The 17,991-nt window shown below is 45.6% G+C and overlaps 1 protein-coding gene across 2 annotated transcripts in view; it reads left to right on the forward strand.

Annotated features, from left to right (window-relative positions):
- The first annotated feature begins 10,503 nt into the window (after positions 1 to 10,503).
- The window catches only part of TENT4B (terminal nucleotidyltransferase 4B), a 62,533-nt gene continuing 55,045 nt past the window's right edge, over positions 10,504 to 17,991 (forward strand). For both annotated transcript variants that reach the window (XM_075837518.1, XM_075837519.1), the window contains exon 1: positions 10,504 to 11,257. In XM_075837518.1, the coding sequence (XP_075693633.1) occupies positions 10,755 to 11,257 (503 nt within the window). In that variant the 5' untranslated portion in view covers positions 10,504 to 10,754. The remainder of the gene's footprint in view (positions 11,258 to 17,991) is intronic.

The raw sequence follows: 17,991 nt of genomic DNA on the forward strand, positions 1-17,991 counted from the left end.
TATCCACGCCCATAGGTAATCAGTCTGCACCTGCTTCTATGTCTGTGAGACTGACTCCATCTTCCATCACTCAGGATGGCAGGCTTAGGAGTGGGAGAGCCTATCACAGCCTGGCCAGACGGAGCTAGCTCCCGCCCTCCTTCTATTTATACCTGCCTTTCGTGTTCCTCCTTGCTTGTGATTCTTCTCTGTTGGTTTCCTGGCCCTGCTGCAGCTTCTTGAACTACTTGTCCCTGCTTCGTATTGACCCTGGCTTACTGACTACTCTTCTGCTCTGCGTTTGGTACCTCGTACACTCCTGGTTTGACTCGGCTTGTTCACTACTCTTCTGACCTGCATTTGGCACCTCGTACTCTCCTGGTTTGACTCGGCTCGTTTACTACTCTTGTTGCTCACGGTGTTGCCGTGGGCAACTGCCCCGCTTCCCTTTGTTCTGTGTTTCCTTTTCTGGTTGTATGTCGTGTACTTACTGAGTGTAGGGACCGTCGCCCAGTTGTACCCCGTCGCCTAGGGCGGGTCGTTTCAAGTAGGCAGGGACTGAGTGGCGGGTAGATTAGGGCTCACTTGTCTGTTTCCCTATCCCTGTCATTACAGATATTGTTATAAAACCAATTGACAAGGGAGGAAATGTTGTCCTGCTCAGGGAGGAATATTATATCAGTGAGATCAGGAGACAATTCAACATGGGTAGCTATATTAGTTTGATGGTATCACAAGGGTTCTAAATAGGAAATTATCCTTTGCATTGGATGGGGAATTAATAAACCGTTGTGAATTAGAATTTCTAGAAGTTATGGACCCACGTACCCCAACAATACACATACTTTCCAAAATACATAAATCCCCACTGGGACAACCTATAACTTCTGGAGGTGGTGTTTCTACAAACTACTTGGCTAAATATGTGAGTAAGAATTTTTTTTTTATCAAATCTGTTTTTATTAGTATTAAAGTACAAATTACAATACAAACTGACAAATCAATTACCTGAGTAATACACAAACATTTAACCTTTGTCTTTCAATTGGACTTATTAAACATGTGCCAAAAAAGTACACTGTTGGTATATTCATTGGTGATTACGTGAATCCAACATATAGCTAACATGAATTTCTAAAGCCTCGTCTATGTGTTTTAATCTGCTTATTTTATTAACACATTTCACCTGTCTTTAGTGATAGATCCAAGCTACTACAATATTTTTGGTTGAGACAACATAACATACAGTTTTTGTGTAACATGAGGAAAGATAAAATGGAAAGGTAGGGGAGGGTAGTACAAGGGGGTGGGGGAGGTTAGGGATGAGGTTGGGGATGGGATTACAGTAATACCTTACAATATCAGATTCCAAGAATTAGACACTTGTTCTAATTAAATCATCTCTATGTTGCAGCCAGGGAGACCACACTTTCACAAACTTCTCGTAAGTGTCCTCCACACTGTTAGAAAGTTCTTCCATACGACAGATTTGGTTAACTTTGTCTACCCATTGACTTACTGAAGGAGCAGTAGGTTGCAGCCAGTTCAAAGGTATTAACATTTTTGCTGCCGCTAACAAATGCGTATGTAAGTACTTTTTGGACATAGTCATAGAATTTGAAGGGAGCCCTAGCACTATGTTCGCTAACGACAGAACCACATCTGTATTACATATCAAGTTAATGTATCTCTCTATCTGTGACCAAAAGGCCCGAAGTGAGTAAGAAATTTAAACCCTTTATGAGAAAGGGATTCAAAGGTGATCTTTTGAGGAAGATTAAGTATATGAACATTGACCCGGATTTTCCCTTGATAGGTTTGGACGTAGTTGGACATAGAGTCTCTAAAATACAGCAATCCCACATTAAATAGGTACAAGAGCAGCAACATATTTTCTGGAAAAACATGGAGGCACATGAATTCATCCTTGAGATGTTCGTTTATTTTGAAGTTTAAGTGCTTTACATTTAATGGGAAACACTACCGCCAGATGCAGGGGACAGCGATGGGGTCTTCTCGCGCCTGCCTGCACCCGGGGTGGTAGGAAGAATTTATTGTGCATCACAAACTCTTTTCCGGAAATATGCAGCCTGTTGGTATAGGTACATAGATGATGTGCTTTTTATGCTGGACAGGATCAATTCAGGAACTGGAGTTACTTGTAAGTGAACTGAATGTCAACTCACTAAAAATTTTATTGACAAATACTTACAGTAATCCCTCTCTAAGTTTCTTCGATCTTATTAAAATACAGGATAAGAAAATAATTACCTGTACATTTTGAAAACCTACAGCAGGGAATAAATACGTTATTATCTGCTGCATCAAGCCATCAGCCAACATCTCAAGTAAAGGGAATTCCAGTAGGTAAATTTCTCTCAATTCGTAGGAATTGTACAAACTGATACATTTAAAGCAGAAGCAATAGAGCTCCATGAATGATTTAGGGCAAAGGGGGTATGCCAAGAAGACCATAAAACATGTTTATAATACAGCTTTGAGATGTGATAGAAGTGAGATTTTTGAAAAACAAATGACACAGCAGACCGACAAACGGGTTTGTTTTATCTCTCGGTATAGTTCGCATTGGAGGCTTTTACGTAAGATTATGGTTAAACATTGGTGACATTTAACAATGGATGATAGAGTTTAGTCCTATGTGGGTATACTACCTAGTATGGTCCCCAAAAGGGCTCCTACACTGAGAGATCTATTGGGTAACTCAGAATTTAAAAGACGAACAGAGCGTAACGAATCTTGGCTGAAAAATCGTCCAAGGGGTATGTTTAAATGTGGATCCTGCACACATGTAGATATGCACTGAAATCCAGTACATTTATGGATTCAAAACTTATAAAAGGAATACAACATGAAAACTTTTATCAATTGTCGATCTTGCATGGTTGTATACCAGATTGTATGTCCGTGTGGTAGGATATATGTTGGGAAAACAAACCGAGAACTGCAGGTAAACACATTGGAGATAATGGATGAGGAAAGGCGAGATTAAAAAAACCAAAACATTAACAGCAGATTTTAAGAATCATCATGTACTATCTCCCACTAGTTTGATATTTATGGGTATTTATCAATTGCCAGAGGACAGAAGGGGTGGTGAAAAAAATAAACTTATTTGTAAAAATAAACCATGTGGATTTATACGTTGTACACTTGTCTCCAAATGGGTTAAATCATGAGATTAAATTTAAAATGTTCCTCTGAATTTAGATCAATTGAGGGACGAGTGGAGGGAATATCCCTTGGCCTGGGAGATATGGCTGCAGAAATGGCGTTCTCACCAGACTTTGTACCACGGGGGGGCCAGGGGTCACTTATTTTTATCTGTATCTATACCTTTATACAATATTATATCGGTATACCAAGTGTCACCGCTCTATAGTCTGCCTTTTGGTAACTTAATATCGAGGACTATCTGCTTTTCTTTTGAGTATAGTGTGTCCCTTATGGGTGGGCACCCACTTGGGATGGCTGTTTACCAGCATCTTCAACCGGCTCCTTGCCAAATCTGATCACAATATTCTCCATCCCCCAAATACTTACAGTAAGAAAATAACTCTTGATAGAGTTCTCTTATGCCATTTTTATGCATTCCTTACTGTAATGTAGGGAATACTATATTCCCATTTCAACAAATGAATGAAAATAGTGGTCATCAGTTTACTGTACTTATTATATGCAATTTATAATGTGGGGTATGTAATATGCCACTCATATTTATGAGTGTGAATAGTAGAATTACTTGATTCCTTTATGCGATGGTATCTAGTCTGAACTATAAGGCCCTGTTCACACTGAATTTTTTTACACGGAAACCGCGTCAGAAAACGCACCAAAAAACGGCTGAAAACGCCTCCCATTGATTTCAATGGGAGACGGACACATTTTGTTTTTGTCGCTCGTGGTAAAAAGCAGCGACATGCCCTATCTTCGGGCGTTTACGCCTCTGACCTCCCATTGACATCAATGGGAGGCAGAGAAAGCGTATTTTGCAGCGTTTTTGCCCCGTGGCACTCAATGGATGCGAGTGAAAAACGCTGCGAAAAACGGCATGCAGGCAGATGAAAATCTGGCTCAAAATTCCAAACGGAATTTTGAGGCAGAATTTTTTGCCTGCAATAAACTCTGTGTGAACTCAGCCTAAGGGTATGTGCACACGTAGTGTTTTCAGGCGTATTTCGGGGCGTTTAAGCCTCAAAAAAACGGAAGCAGAACACCTACAAACATCTGCTCATTGATTTCAATGGAAAATACGGCGGTCTGTTCCGACTAGGCGTTTTTTTACGCTTCATTTTCAAAAAAACAGCGCGTAAAAAGACGCTCTGTAAAAAGTGCATGTCACGTCTTGAGCTGTTTTTCATTGACAATAGAAAAACAGCTCCAAAAACGGCCACGAAAAACGCGAGTAGCGTAAAAAACGTCTGCAAATCAGGAGCGGTTTTCCCTTGAAACCAGCTCCGTATTTTTAGACGTTTTTTTGCTAAGCATGTGAACATACCCTAATAGATGTAAAAAAAAGTAGAGAAGCAAGAATACTCACATTATGGAGTACTACACGGGAAATGCCAATGAAGCCAATGATTGGAACAAGCGCCACTTACGTACATTATAAATAGAGGTAGGCATGGTCTTATCTTACAATGGCTCTGAGGAAATCCCGTAATGCAAAGAAGTGTCAGCCAATCAAAGACCACGTTGCTGATGTGATGGATAGGTCAACAGTATATGATCGGCACCCAACCCCGCACCGATCAGCTGATTCGGCTGCCTCCAGGCATTGGAAGCTTTGCAGGGGTCGGTGACAGAAGCAGAAGGCTCTGTACAGCGAGTTACTGCAGCTCTGCTCCTATTCTCTTTAAAGGGACTCTGTCACCACATTATAAGTGCCCTGTCTCCTATATAAGGAGATGGGCGCTGTAATGTAGGTGACAGTAATGCTTTTTATTTAAAAAAACGGTCTTTTTTCACAAAGTTAGGAGCGATTTAAGTTTATGCTAATGAGCTTTCTTAATGCCCAAGTGGGCGTACTTTTACTTTCGACCAAGTGGGCGTTGTACAGAGGAGTGCATGATGCTGACCAATCAGCATCATGCACTCCTCTCCATTCATTTAGGGTATGTTCACACGAGGGCGTCCGTAACGGCTGAAATTACGGGGATGTTTCAGCCTGAAAACATCCCCGTAATTTCAGCTGTACCGGCATGTGCAGGCGCTTGAACGCCGCGTCAATTACGGACGTAATTGGCGCTGCTATTCATTGGAGTCAATGAATAACGGCTCCAATTACGGCCAAAGAAGTGACAGGTCACTTCTTTGACGCGGGCGTCTATTTACGCGCTGTCATTTGACAGCGGCGCGTAAATATACACCTCGTGTGAACAGACAAACGTCTGCCCATTGCTTTCAATGGGCAGATGTTTGTCAGCGCTATTGAGGCGCTATTTTCGGACGTAATTCAGGGCAAAAACGCCCGAATTACGTCCGTAAATAGGCCGTGTGAACATACCCTTACACTGCACTAGCGATATAGATATATCGCTATGTGCAGCCTCATACACAAACCCTAACATTACTACAGTGTCCTGATAATGAATACACATGAAATCCAGCCTGGACGTCATGTGTACTCAGAATCCTGACACTTCTGAATCTTTTCTGTGAGATTCCAGCAACGGATACGAAATCTCGCGAGATCTCGGAGCTAAACGAGATTTGGTCGGAATCTCACAAAAAAAGAGTCAGAAGTGTCAGGATTCTGAGTACACATGACGTCCAGGCTGGATTTCATGTGTATTCATTATCAGGACACTGTAGTAATGTTAGGGCTTGTGTATGAGACTGCACATAGTGATATAACTATATCGCTAGTGCAGTGTAAATGAATGGAGAGGAGTGAATGATGCCGATTGGTCAGCGTCATGCACTCCTCTGTACAACGCCCACTTGGTCGAAAGTAAAAGTACGCCCATTCGGGTATTAAGAAAGCTCATTAGCATAAACTTAAATTGCTCCTAACTTTGTGAAAAAAGATCGTTTTTTTTAAATAAAAAGCATTACTGTCACCTACATTCAGCGCCGATCTCCTTATGTAGGAGACAGGGCACTTATAATGTGGTGACAGAGTCTCTTTAAAGAGGCTCTGTCACCAGATTTTGCAACCCCTATCTCCTATTGCAGCAGATAGGCGCTGCAATGTACATAAGAGTAACGTTTTTTTTTTTTTTTTTAAACGAGCATTTTTGGCCAAGTTATGACCATTTTTATATTTATGCAAATGAGGCTTTCTAAAGTACAACTGGGCGTGTTTAAAGTTATGTCCAACTGGGCGTGTATTATGTGCGTACATCTGGGCGTTTTTACTTCTTTTACTAGCTGGGCGTTGTGAATAGAAGTGTATGATGCTGACGAATCAGCATCATCCACTTCTCTTCGTTAACATCCAGCTTCTGGCAGTGCACAGACACAGCGTTTTCGTCAGCATCATACACTTCTATTCACAACGCCCAGCTAGTAAAACAAGTAAAAACGCCCAGATGTACGCGCACAATACACGCCCAGTTGTACTTATTTGCATAAATATAAAAATGGTCATAACTTGGCCAAAAATGCTTGTTTTTTTTAATAAAAACGTTACTTATCTACATTGCAGCGCCGATCTGCTGCAATAGGAGATATGGGTTGCAAAATCTGGTGACAGAGCCTCTTTAATAGGGGCGAGCTGCAGTACGGCCGCTACACAGTGGTCGGAGCCTTCGGCTTCCAGTAGGATAGGTTATCAGTATAAAAACCAGCCCATTTAGCCGGAATTGAATGAAGGACAAAAACAAATAGTACTGGCACGGAGACACTTCCTAGAGGAACGCTGCTCAGATAAGTAAGGGTATGTTCACGGGAAAACAGCTCCTGATTTTCAGACGTTTTTTGTGCCACTTGCGATTTTCACTGCCGTTTTTGGAGCTTCTTTCAATAGAGTCTATGGAAAACAGCACCAAAACCGTCCCAAGAAGTGTCCTGCACTTTTTTTTCCTGGCCGTTTTTTTACGCGTAAAACAAACGCTGCTAAAAACGCTCCGTCGGAACAGAACGCCGTTTTCCCTATGAAATCAATGGGCAGATGTTTGGAGGTGTTCTGATTCCGATTTTACGACCGGCCCGAAAAACGTCCGAAAATAGGCTGTGTGAACATACCCCAAGGCCCTGTTCACACAGAGTATTTTGACGAGCTTTTTGGCGCGGAAACCGCTCCGCAAAACTAGTCACAAACCGGCCGAAAATTGCTCCCATTGATTTCAATGGGAGGCTGGGGCGGTTTTCTCCCGCGATCGGTAAAACCGCCTCGCGGGAGAAAGAAGGGACATGCCCTATCTTCGCGCGTTTCCGCCTCTGACATCAATGGGAGGCAGAGAAAGCGTATTTCGCTGTATGGGCGCGAGCAAAAAACGCGGCGAAAATCGTGGCAAACGATATGCAGGAAGGACAAAATCTGCCTCAAAATCCCAAACGGAATTTTAAGGCAGAATTTTCCTTCTGCAAAAAACTGTGTGTGAACACAGCTTAACAGTCCATGAGTGTTATTACATAGGGCTACTCATCTTTATTTTATCTAGAAAACATTTCACACAATAGTGTGGAGACAAACGGTGAATAGAAACATTGCTTTGCAGGTCATTTGATGACACACAAACCTGTATAAGGCGGGATTCACACGACCGGGTCGCGTCCGAGCCCGAGTGCCGGGCCGGGCAGATCCGGACAGTGACATCATCGGCAACTCTTGAAGGGGAATCCCCATGTGTTCGGGGATTCCGCTTCTGGAGTTTCCCCTGATGTCACTGCCCAGATATGGACAGAGACATCAAGCGCTCTGTCCAGGAGCGGAATCCCCGAACACACGGGGATTCCGCTCCTTCAAGGAGCTAAGTGCGGCTAGCACATAGCAGAGCAGGGAGATACCTCCCCGCTCTGCTATAGTGGCGTCGCTACAGTAGTAGCAGCCGCAGCAGCTGCTGCAGCTGCTAGCGGTGCCATCAAAGGTGTCGCCGGGCCAGGGCGCTTTTAACAAGCAGGAGAAGGGAGCCAGCGCAGCGCTCCCTTCCACCTGCTGTACACCCCGGCCCTGCCACACCGTGTACAGCGATGCCATTCGTCAGAATGGCATCAACTCCTCCTCCTCACATGCACTCTGCGCTGTGAGGAGGAGGAGATAGAGCGCAAGAGCCGGAAAACCCGGCCGTCACTCGGGACACATCCCGGTGATGGCCGGGTATTACCCGGCCCCATAGACTTCTATGGGAGCCGGGCGGCCGGGTACCCGGGCGAAAATAGAGCATGTCCTATTTTTTGACGGGCGGTTTTCCCGGCCGTCAAAAAATCGGCCGTGTGAATAGCCCCATTAGGAGTCTATTATTCCTAATGCAGCCGGGTGCAGGCCGATTTATGAACGGCCGGCACCCGGCCGGGAAACCCTGCCGTGTGAATGAGGCCTAAGGGTCCTTTTACACCAGCCAAAATGGGCCATAAAAACAAGCGAGGGGCAATGATTAGCAAGGTTACTCCGATCGCTCGTCTCCATCATGTCGGGAGACGTGCGGCTGACAATTATATTACGTTCATCGACTGTTAGTTGTCCTGTTTACACAGGACGATGATCGGGAAGGAGCGTTCGTATGAACACTCGTTTTCCCGATCTTCGGCCCGTGTAGAAGGGCCTTACAGAGACGGTCACTAGTTTAGTAATGCCCAACCTCCTAAGGTTATGTTCACACGCAAAATACGTCTGAAATTACGGGAGCTGTTTTCAGGCGACAACAGCTCCAGAATTTAAGAAGTAAATGCAAGTACCCGCGTTTTTCGCGGCATCCATTACGGACGTTATTGGAGAGGTTTTTCAATCGAGTCAATCGAAGTGACATGCAAGTGACATTTTTCAATCGAAGTGACATGCACATCTTTGACGCGGGTGTATTTTTACGTGCCGTCTTTTGACAGCGACGCGTAAAATGACACTTCGTCTGAACAGAACATCGTAAAACCCATTGCAAGCAATGGGCAGATGTTTGCAGACGTAATGGAGCCGTCTTTTCAGGCGTAATTCGAGGCGTAAAACGCCAGAATTACATCTGAAAATAGGTCGCGTGAACATACCCTTACTAATCTAATAGGCGCGGTGACACGGATAATGGCAGTAAAAATTGTGTCCCAAAAGGTTTACGTAACGCGGGGTTATTTTTTCGACTGTAGGATGCTGTCCAATCAGCTGCTTCTCCCTTTCCCTGCACAGAGTGACCCCCACTTTAATCTTGAGATCACATGGTGCTTACACTTGCGACCTCAACGCCTCATCCAGGAAAACGGTCCCTGCATCGAACATCTCATCCCAAGACATCTGGATGAGCGATGTGGTGAAGAACCTGCGTCCGAAAGTGTAAACACAGGGTGATCTCGCGATTGAAGCGGAGAAGCTGCATGACGCCAATTGGACAGCGGAATATGGACAACAACAAAAATAACACTGCCAAGCGTGCGTGTACGGAGGAGTCATTAGGAATAGCGGTTGGCCGAACGATCGTTTTACATGCACAGGCAGTAATGTACGGACACATATGGTATGACACTATATTATGCGCAAATAAAATGGTTACACGGGACTAAAACAAAAACAAACAAACAAACAAAAACAAAACACAAGACAACAAATGTTTTACAAAAAAACAAAACAAAAATACAAAATTTAAAATAAATAATTTATTTCATCACTCACAAAAACGTATTTATTATATCCGCACAATCATCTTGACCGGTACAATAAACTTCTTGTGTTTAGGCATAAAAGGAAAAAAACCGTCGGGATTGCTTTTTAGGACTTCACCCACATGAAAAACGTCAAACAAATTAACGCCACAATCTAGAATTACCAGAAAATAACTCCTAAAAAAAATAAGTCGTCCCACAAACGGCAAGGCCACAAACAACTGCGTAAAGTACGGAATACGGGGAGGCAAAACCGGACATTAACTCCAAACCGCTGTCCGTACATCTATAACTCCATACACTGGCGAACCACCGGTCACGGCTCCTCCACACGCAGACCGCAATGGACGAGCGTCAGGATTTTCTTTTTTTTTTTTCTTCTTAAATCAGAGCTGCGCCGTGACGTCAGCAGATCACCGCCCACTTTCCAGCGCCATAGGCTTCAGAGTTGATAGATCATCCCGTGACGTGAGGTGGGTGGAGACTAGTTCCAGTGGGAATCGCATGCGTAGTAAGGCAACGAGTAAGGGGGAGGGAGGAACCGCCATTGCTGTGGCCGGTGTGACAGGGACCGAGCTGGAGCGCATGGAACACCACACGTAAACGGGCCTTAGGTCCCAGGGAGGGGTGTGCCGCTATCATAGTGTAGCTTCTCGCTCGAGTTTTATTTTTACTGGTGTACGTTGGAAGCGACTGACAAGGGGGGAGGGGGTTGGTAGTAAGGAGCGATAGAAGGGGTGTGGGAGGGAAATAAGCGATAGTAATTGGGGGGAGCTCTTAAGAAGGGAGGGGAGGTGACAGGAGAGTACGGTTAGATAACGGGAGAGGTAGGGACAAGGACGCTACTATTCTTCAGGACTGAGTGGGGAGCAGGGACCGCCAGATACGGGGTATTCCGTGCAGACCGTTAGACTGTGGGAGGGGAAGGGCTGAGGGTGTCCAGGTGAGAAGAAGTGGCAGAGGGCGTCCCCGGGGGAGGTAGTACGGGGAGCCCCAGGCTCCGTTTGATGGATCCTCGGATCGCCTGGTTCCAGCCAGAACAGCTCGGCCCCTCTAATAGCCTGTGGATGCAGATCTGGGAGACGACGCAAGGCCTTAGGAACCTGTATTTCAACCACAACAGCCCGGCCTCGTCCCCCGCACATATCGGATCTTCTTCTACCACCAGCTCCTCAGGGTGTGAAGCCACCATGTACCGGGACACCGGGCCGACTCCGGCTTTTTCTCCCGATCCTGCCACCACTTCACTGGCGCAGCAAGGAGACTTTTTATCTCTGGAGACCTCCAATAATAACCACAACCACCAGCAGCTTGTGAGCCAGAGCCCCGGGGGGTGGAGGAAGGGGCACGACCACACCAACCGCAACAAGAGGAAACGGGACAACAAGGCCAGCACCTTCGGACTCAACTACAGCCTGCTGCATGCTGCTTCCCCGGGAGATCAGGGGGCAGGAGGCTCCTACGACGGGACTCCCTGGAAAACCCGAAACTACAGCGACGAGGTCATAGGGTGAGTAGTGGCCGTAGTACTGCACTGTGGACTTCGGCCATACTGACAGCTGAACCCTGCCCTGCGCCCTCCTCCACAGACCTGTCCCCGGCCCGGCGCCCTCCTCCACAGACCTGTCCCCGGCCCGGCGCCCTCCTCCACAGACCTGTCCCCGGCCCGGCGCCCTCCTCCACAGACCTGTCCCCGGCCCGGCGCCCTCCTCCACAGACCTGTCCCCGGCCCGGCGCCCTCCTCCACAGACCTGTCCCCGGCCCGGCGCCCTCCTCCACAGACCTGTCCCCTGCCCGGCGCCCTCCTCCACAGACCTGTCCCCTGCCCGGCGCCCTCCTCCACAGACCTGTCCCCTGCCCGGCGCCCTCCTCCACAGACCTGTCCCCTGCCCGGCGCCCTCCTCCACAGACCTGTCCCCTGCCCGGCGCCCTCCTCCACAGACCTGTCCCCGGCCCGGCGCCCTCCTCCACAGACCTGTTTGCTGCCCGGCGCCCTCCTCCACAGACCTGTTTGCTGCCCGGCGCCCTCCTCAACAGACCTGTCCCCTGCCGGGCGCCCTCCTCCACAGACCTGTCCCCTGCCCGGCGCCCTCCTCCACAGACCTGTCCCCTGCCCGGCGCCCTCCTCCACAGACCTGTCCCCTGCCCGGCGCCCTCCTCCACAGACCTGTCCCCTGCCCGGCGCCCTCCTCCACAGACCTGTCCCCTGCCCGGCGCCCTCCTCCACAGACCTGACCACTGCCCGGCGCCCTCCTCCACAGACCTGTCCCCTGCCCGGCGCCCTCCTCCACAGACCTGACCACTGCCCGGCGCCCTCCTCCACAGACCTGTCCCCTGCCCGGCGCCCTCTCTGCTGTCTCCCGGTCACTTTCTGGTTAGGTGGTCGGGAGTCACGGAAGCAGAGATATGCTGTTTCTGTAACTCCCATAGAAGTGAATGGAAGTTACAGAAACGACATAGCACCGCGAGCTGCGCTGTATCCGGAACTCGGTAGCTACGAAAACAGCGTACATGGTCGAGTTACAGAAATTGCGTAATTTGCTGAGCTATGCTATTTCGGTAACTCCCATAGAACTGAATAGTAGTTCCGAAAACAATTCAGCGAGTTATGCTGTTTCTGTAACTCATCCATGTATTGTACCGGCGATCTAATGATTGCTGGTTCAAGTCCCCTAGGGGAACTAATAAAATCTGTAAAACAAAAAAAGTTAGATACAGTGTAAAAAAAATATTAAAAGTTAAAAAAATAACTTTCCCATTTTTTTTTTTCCCCCAAGCACAACGTAAAAATAAAACAAATTGGTATCACTGTGTCCGTAAAAGTCTAAACTATTACAATATAGCATTATTTGACTCGCACGGTGTAGAAAAAGATAATTTAAAACCCAAGAATCGTTGTCTTTTGGTCACTATAGTGCTAAAAAGAATGAAATAAAAAGTGATAAAAAAGTCGTATGTACCAAAAGATGGTGCTAATAAAAACTACAGCTCGTCCAGCAAAAAATAAGCCCTCGCACCGCTCAAACGATGAAAAAATATAAGTTATGGCTTTCAAAATGTGGTAAAAACGAACAAGTTATCTTTTTAATAGTTTTTTTTCTTTGTAAAAGTAGGAAAATGAAATTTTTTCCTATTTTCTGTGGTCTAAAACCTGCGTGCGTCTTATAGTCCGAAAAATATGGTAATTGAGCCAAACCTTGACTTAACCCCCCCCCTCCCTTTACCAGTCCCTGGACCCCATGGTGTTCTACCTTGTGCAGGTTTCCACATTTAATTGTATGTACACCGGCTGGTTAACCACTGTGTCTCTTACAAACGTCACTTTTTTGTATATGCTGTAATGTTGTGTAATTTATCTTGTGTATAGGTCTATGTAAAATTTTATTTTGAGTGTTTACATTTGTTTTTTCTAAGCATTGCCATGTTCTAGCGTACTAAAGAATCTTCTGTATACGTAGGTATTGTTCAAGAAGTTCACAGTCATATATTTTATATACCCAGTACATTTGGTCACACTGAACTTTTTGCAGGTGGAAAATCTGGCTCAAAATTCCATTTGGAATTTTGAGGCAGATTTTGCTCTGCCTGCATGCCGTTTTTCGCAGCGTATTTTGCTTGCGGCCTTGCAGGGCGGCGGGCAAAAAACGCAGCGAAATACACTTTCTCTGCCTCCCATTGATGTCAATGGGAGGTCAGAGACCTAAACGTCCGAAAATAAGGCATGTTGCTTCTTTTTTCCGCGAGACGTTTTTTCCGCTCGTGGGGAAAAAAAACGACTCCTCCTCCCATTGAAATCAATGGGAGGCTTTTTTGGCGCGGTTTCCGTGTAAGAAAAACTCTGTGTAAACTGACCCTAAGGTTCTAAATGCATGGAAACCATGGACTCAAATCCATTCATATATATCTGTATACTCATGTGATAAGACTTAGAGGCTCTGTCACCACATTATAAGTGGCCTATCTTGTATATGATGTGATCGGCGCTGTAATGTAGATTACAGCAGTGTTTTTTATTTAGGAAAACGTTAATTTTTGACGGAGTTATGACCTATATTAGCTTTATGCTAATGAGATTCTTAATGGGCAACTGGGCGTGTTTTACTATATGGCCAAGTGGGCGTTGTACAGAGGAGTGTATGACGCTGACCAATCAGTGACCAATCAGCGTCATACACTTCTCTCCATTCATTTACACAGCACATAGCGATATAGCTATATCGCTATCTGCAGCCACATAAACACACTATAACGTTACAGCAGTGTCCTGACAATGAATATACATTACCTCCAGCCAGGACGTGATGTGTATTCAGAATCCTGACACCTCTGTAGCGTCTGTTTGAGATTTAACAGCAAGGCAAACGTAATCTTGTTTTTAAATGACAGGTTACAACGTAATCTCGCGAGATTACGATTGCCTTGCTGTAAATCTCAAAACAGACGCTACAGAAGTGGAATTAACAGCAAAATCTGCGATTGTTACATGGGGATTGTGCTGCCGAATGCACGTGGATTTCACGTGCGGTGTAAATTTGAGACATAATCTACATTCCTTCTAGTTCCACACAGATTTTCTTCGGCTACATGCGGGTGAGGTTTTGGTACTTTGTGTTTCGGAATCTGCACCCCAAATCCGCTGTGACCAAGAAAAACTTTGAAGCGCGTTTAATAAATCCCGTGATCAACAATGCATTTTCTGATCCGACACCATCAAACGTATTATCAGTTAATAATTGCTTTATTTGTTGCCAGCTGTAGATTTTGCTGGACTTTGTCGCTCTCTGAACATGAGCCAATGCAGCTAAAGTTATCATAACTGCTCTGAACACGCTGCAGCACCATCGGTTTTCTAAGCAGGTTTCTGACAGTCTTCATTAATGAGCCGTTAGTTGTCACGGATTTTCTGATGACATACTAATTGTACATCGATCGAAATTCTACCATTTTGCCTCAATGAGGCAGCTCTTACAATACTGACACATGAGGTGGGGTTTAATTCTATTCAAAATCATTATTTGATCAATGTCTGATATTTCTATTACATGCGCTAAAAGCTAGTGGGGTCAAAAAGTGGAGCAGTTGCTAATAGCAACCAATCACGTTGCTTCTTCCATTTTTGAGTGTATTTGAAAAATAAAAGCTGGATTTTGTTTGCGGTGTACCCCCTTTTTTTTTTTTTTTTGTACGACTCGGACGGGACAGATTGCTCTTACTATAGCAGAGCTGGACAAGTTCCAGGCAGCCAATGTGTGCAGAAATTTGCCAACACTTAACCTTTTGGGTTGTTTATATTGATGCATATGGAGGTTTCTAGGGTACTAAAATTACAAGTGATCTATAAATATCAGGGGCATAACTAGAATTTATGGGGCCCCAAAGCAAAATGAGATGGGCCTCCGCTGCCTAGTGACCGCAAACTGGAAAATCGGCATAAGTAGCAATAGATGCAGGTTTGAATGATGGTGCCATAAATCAGAGACTCCACATAGTAGTGCTAGGTAGCAGGAAGTTGTAGAAACTTGTTAGGGCTCATTCAGACTAGCGTAAAACTCGTTCGCGTGCTGTGCGTGAATATCACACACATTGATTTCAACTGGGCCATTCACACATGCAGGAGTTTTCACGCAGCGTGTGTCCGTTGCTTAAAACTCACCGCATGTCCTATATTGGTGCATTTTTCATGCACCTTCACCCATTGAAGACTGGGCGTGCAAAAATTGTGTGCTGTGCGTGATTTACGCATCAATTCAAATGAAAATAATAAAAAAAACAATGACGTGCTTTGAGTGCGTGAATAACGCATTCCCCTCACAAAGAACACTGAATGTAGTCTTATTCTCCACTAAAATGTTCCTGCATATGCCCAGGTATTAGTTATGTTCGCAGATCCTGTCATGCCTATGGTAACAGATAGTCCGCTCAAGGCCTGATGTTAACTTGTAGGGGGGAATAGATTATAGGTTTAATTTACACACCAAATCCGCAGGAAATTCTCAGGTAAAATCTGCACCTAATCGTGCGTTTGTCGCTGCGATGTTGGTGCGATTTTCCGCAGTACTAGGTAGATACAGTTTGCAAGGGGAAACACAAGATAAATTGACGTTCTGCAGATTCTAAAAAATACACTGCAGGTCAATTTCCGTCCAGAAAAATATCGCAGTGTGTACATGAGACTTCCATGAATCTCATTGACTATGCTGGTACTCTACTATGCTGCGGATTTGCCGCACGTAATACGTATAGTGGGCATTGACCCTATGGGTATGTGCACACGATAACGTCCATTACGGCTGAAATTACGGAGCTGTTTTCAGGAGAAAACAGCTCCTGAATTTCAGACGTAATTGCAGGTACTCGCGTTTTGCGAGGCGTCAATTACGGCCGTAATTTGGAACTGTTCTTCATTGAAGTCAATGAAAAACGGCTCAAATTACGTCCCAAGAAGTGTCCTGCACTTCTTTGTCGATGCTGTTATTTTACGCGCCGCCTTCGTCACAGTACATCGGCAAACCCATTGAAATGAATGGGCAGATGTTTGCCGACGTATTTGAGCCGTGTTTTCAAGCGTAATTCGAGGCGTAAAACGCCTAGTTTATGCCTGAAAATAGGTTGTGTGAACTCAGCCTAAGAATAACTGCAGTTCCACAAAACGTTAGATATGTCAGAGACATATCGGTGGGGTTCCGGGTGCTGAGACCCCCACTGTCGCTAAAACGAAGGTGTAGAAGCGCTACAGCTGAGCCACCAGCACCTTCGGTCAATCCTCCTTGCTTGCCTGAAGATAGGCTCACATAGAAAGTCTATGAATGTGTCTTCAGCACCCGGACCCCCACCGATGACCACTTCCCATATGCAGCGTTTTTTGCGCGATCAATACTGACATGTTCGTGTGAATAAGGCCTTAATTGAACATGTAACCTCGATTTACGATTAATGAACTGATTTCGGCCACCCCCCTTTTTGCATGCCGTGCCCCTATTTGCATGCTACACCATTGAATTAATATTTATCCCCTGAGCCTGCTGTATATACTGTATATAATATACCCCCTGGCACTGCACCTAAATAGTATATTGCCACCATAATGCTCCCCACATTATAATGCACCACAGCTGCCCCCACACATCATTATGCCCCCTCAAAAGTATGCCACACAGTATAATGCCCGGAAATGAAATGAATGGGGTTCCTCCGTGCATTCGTTACCATTCATTTCTATGGAGCTGCCAAACACATAAGTCGGACACAGAACCAGGAAGTCCGAGCCTCTCATGTAGCGCTCTGTGTGACTTTCGGTCCCCCGTTCGCCTTATGGCTCGAGGTCCCAGCGGTCAGACCCCCAGCGGTCACACATTTATCCCCTATCCCGTTGATAGGGGATACGTGTATTATTTTATTTATTTCTTTAAAAATATTTCAAAGGTGTACGTAGCCTTTAAGGTTATGCACATTAAAATATGCCATAATGCTGTTCCAGATCAGTTGTACAATGCATCCAAACGGCATCGGACGAATCCTATTAAGTTATAATGAAAACCTTGACAGACTAATCTTTTGCTGGCAAGAATACCTCTTCATGCTGCGCTCTTCTTGCAGTCAAAAGTGACAGAACCCTTGACTGGGGCTCACAACAGCAGTGTGAACTGAGCAGAAGCCAGTTTTCTGGGGTTATAGCATTTAAATAAATACCATTCAACTTGAACACAGTATCTATGAAGGTCACGATCCAGTTGTAGCTCCAGTGCACATAACGTTTTTGCCCTACGCTTAGGCCTCATGCACACGACCGTGTTTTTGCGTCCGCAATTCAACCGCAAATCCACGGGTAAATTGCGGACCCATTCATTTCTATGGGCCCATACACACTATCCGTGTTTTCACGGCTCTCCGCATGTCCGCACATCCGTGCCGCAGAAACTACGGACATGTCCTATTATGGGCCGCAAATGCGGTGCGGACATGCCAATAGAAGTCAATGGGCCCGTGGAAATTGCGGATACACCGCCGTGTGTCATCCGCAGTTTTGCGGATTTGCGGAAGTGTTGCTAGGCGACGACCGGGAATGAGTTCTGTCGTCATCATGTTTTACCTAGGCTTTTTATTTTTCATCCGCATTTTGCGGATTACATACGGATGAACTGCGGAGGACATACGGATGAACTGCGGATGACATTTCACGGAACACGGTCCTGGAATTTGCGGACCAGAAAAACACTACGGTCGTGTGCATGAGGCCTAAGTGTG

Source organism: Rhinoderma darwinii, chromosome 9 (assembly GCF_050947455.1).
Source record: "Rhinoderma darwinii isolate aRhiDar2 chromosome 9, aRhiDar2.hap1, whole genome shotgun sequence".
NCBI lineage: Eukaryota > Metazoa > Chordata > Amphibia > Anura > Rhinodermatidae > Rhinoderma > Rhinoderma darwinii.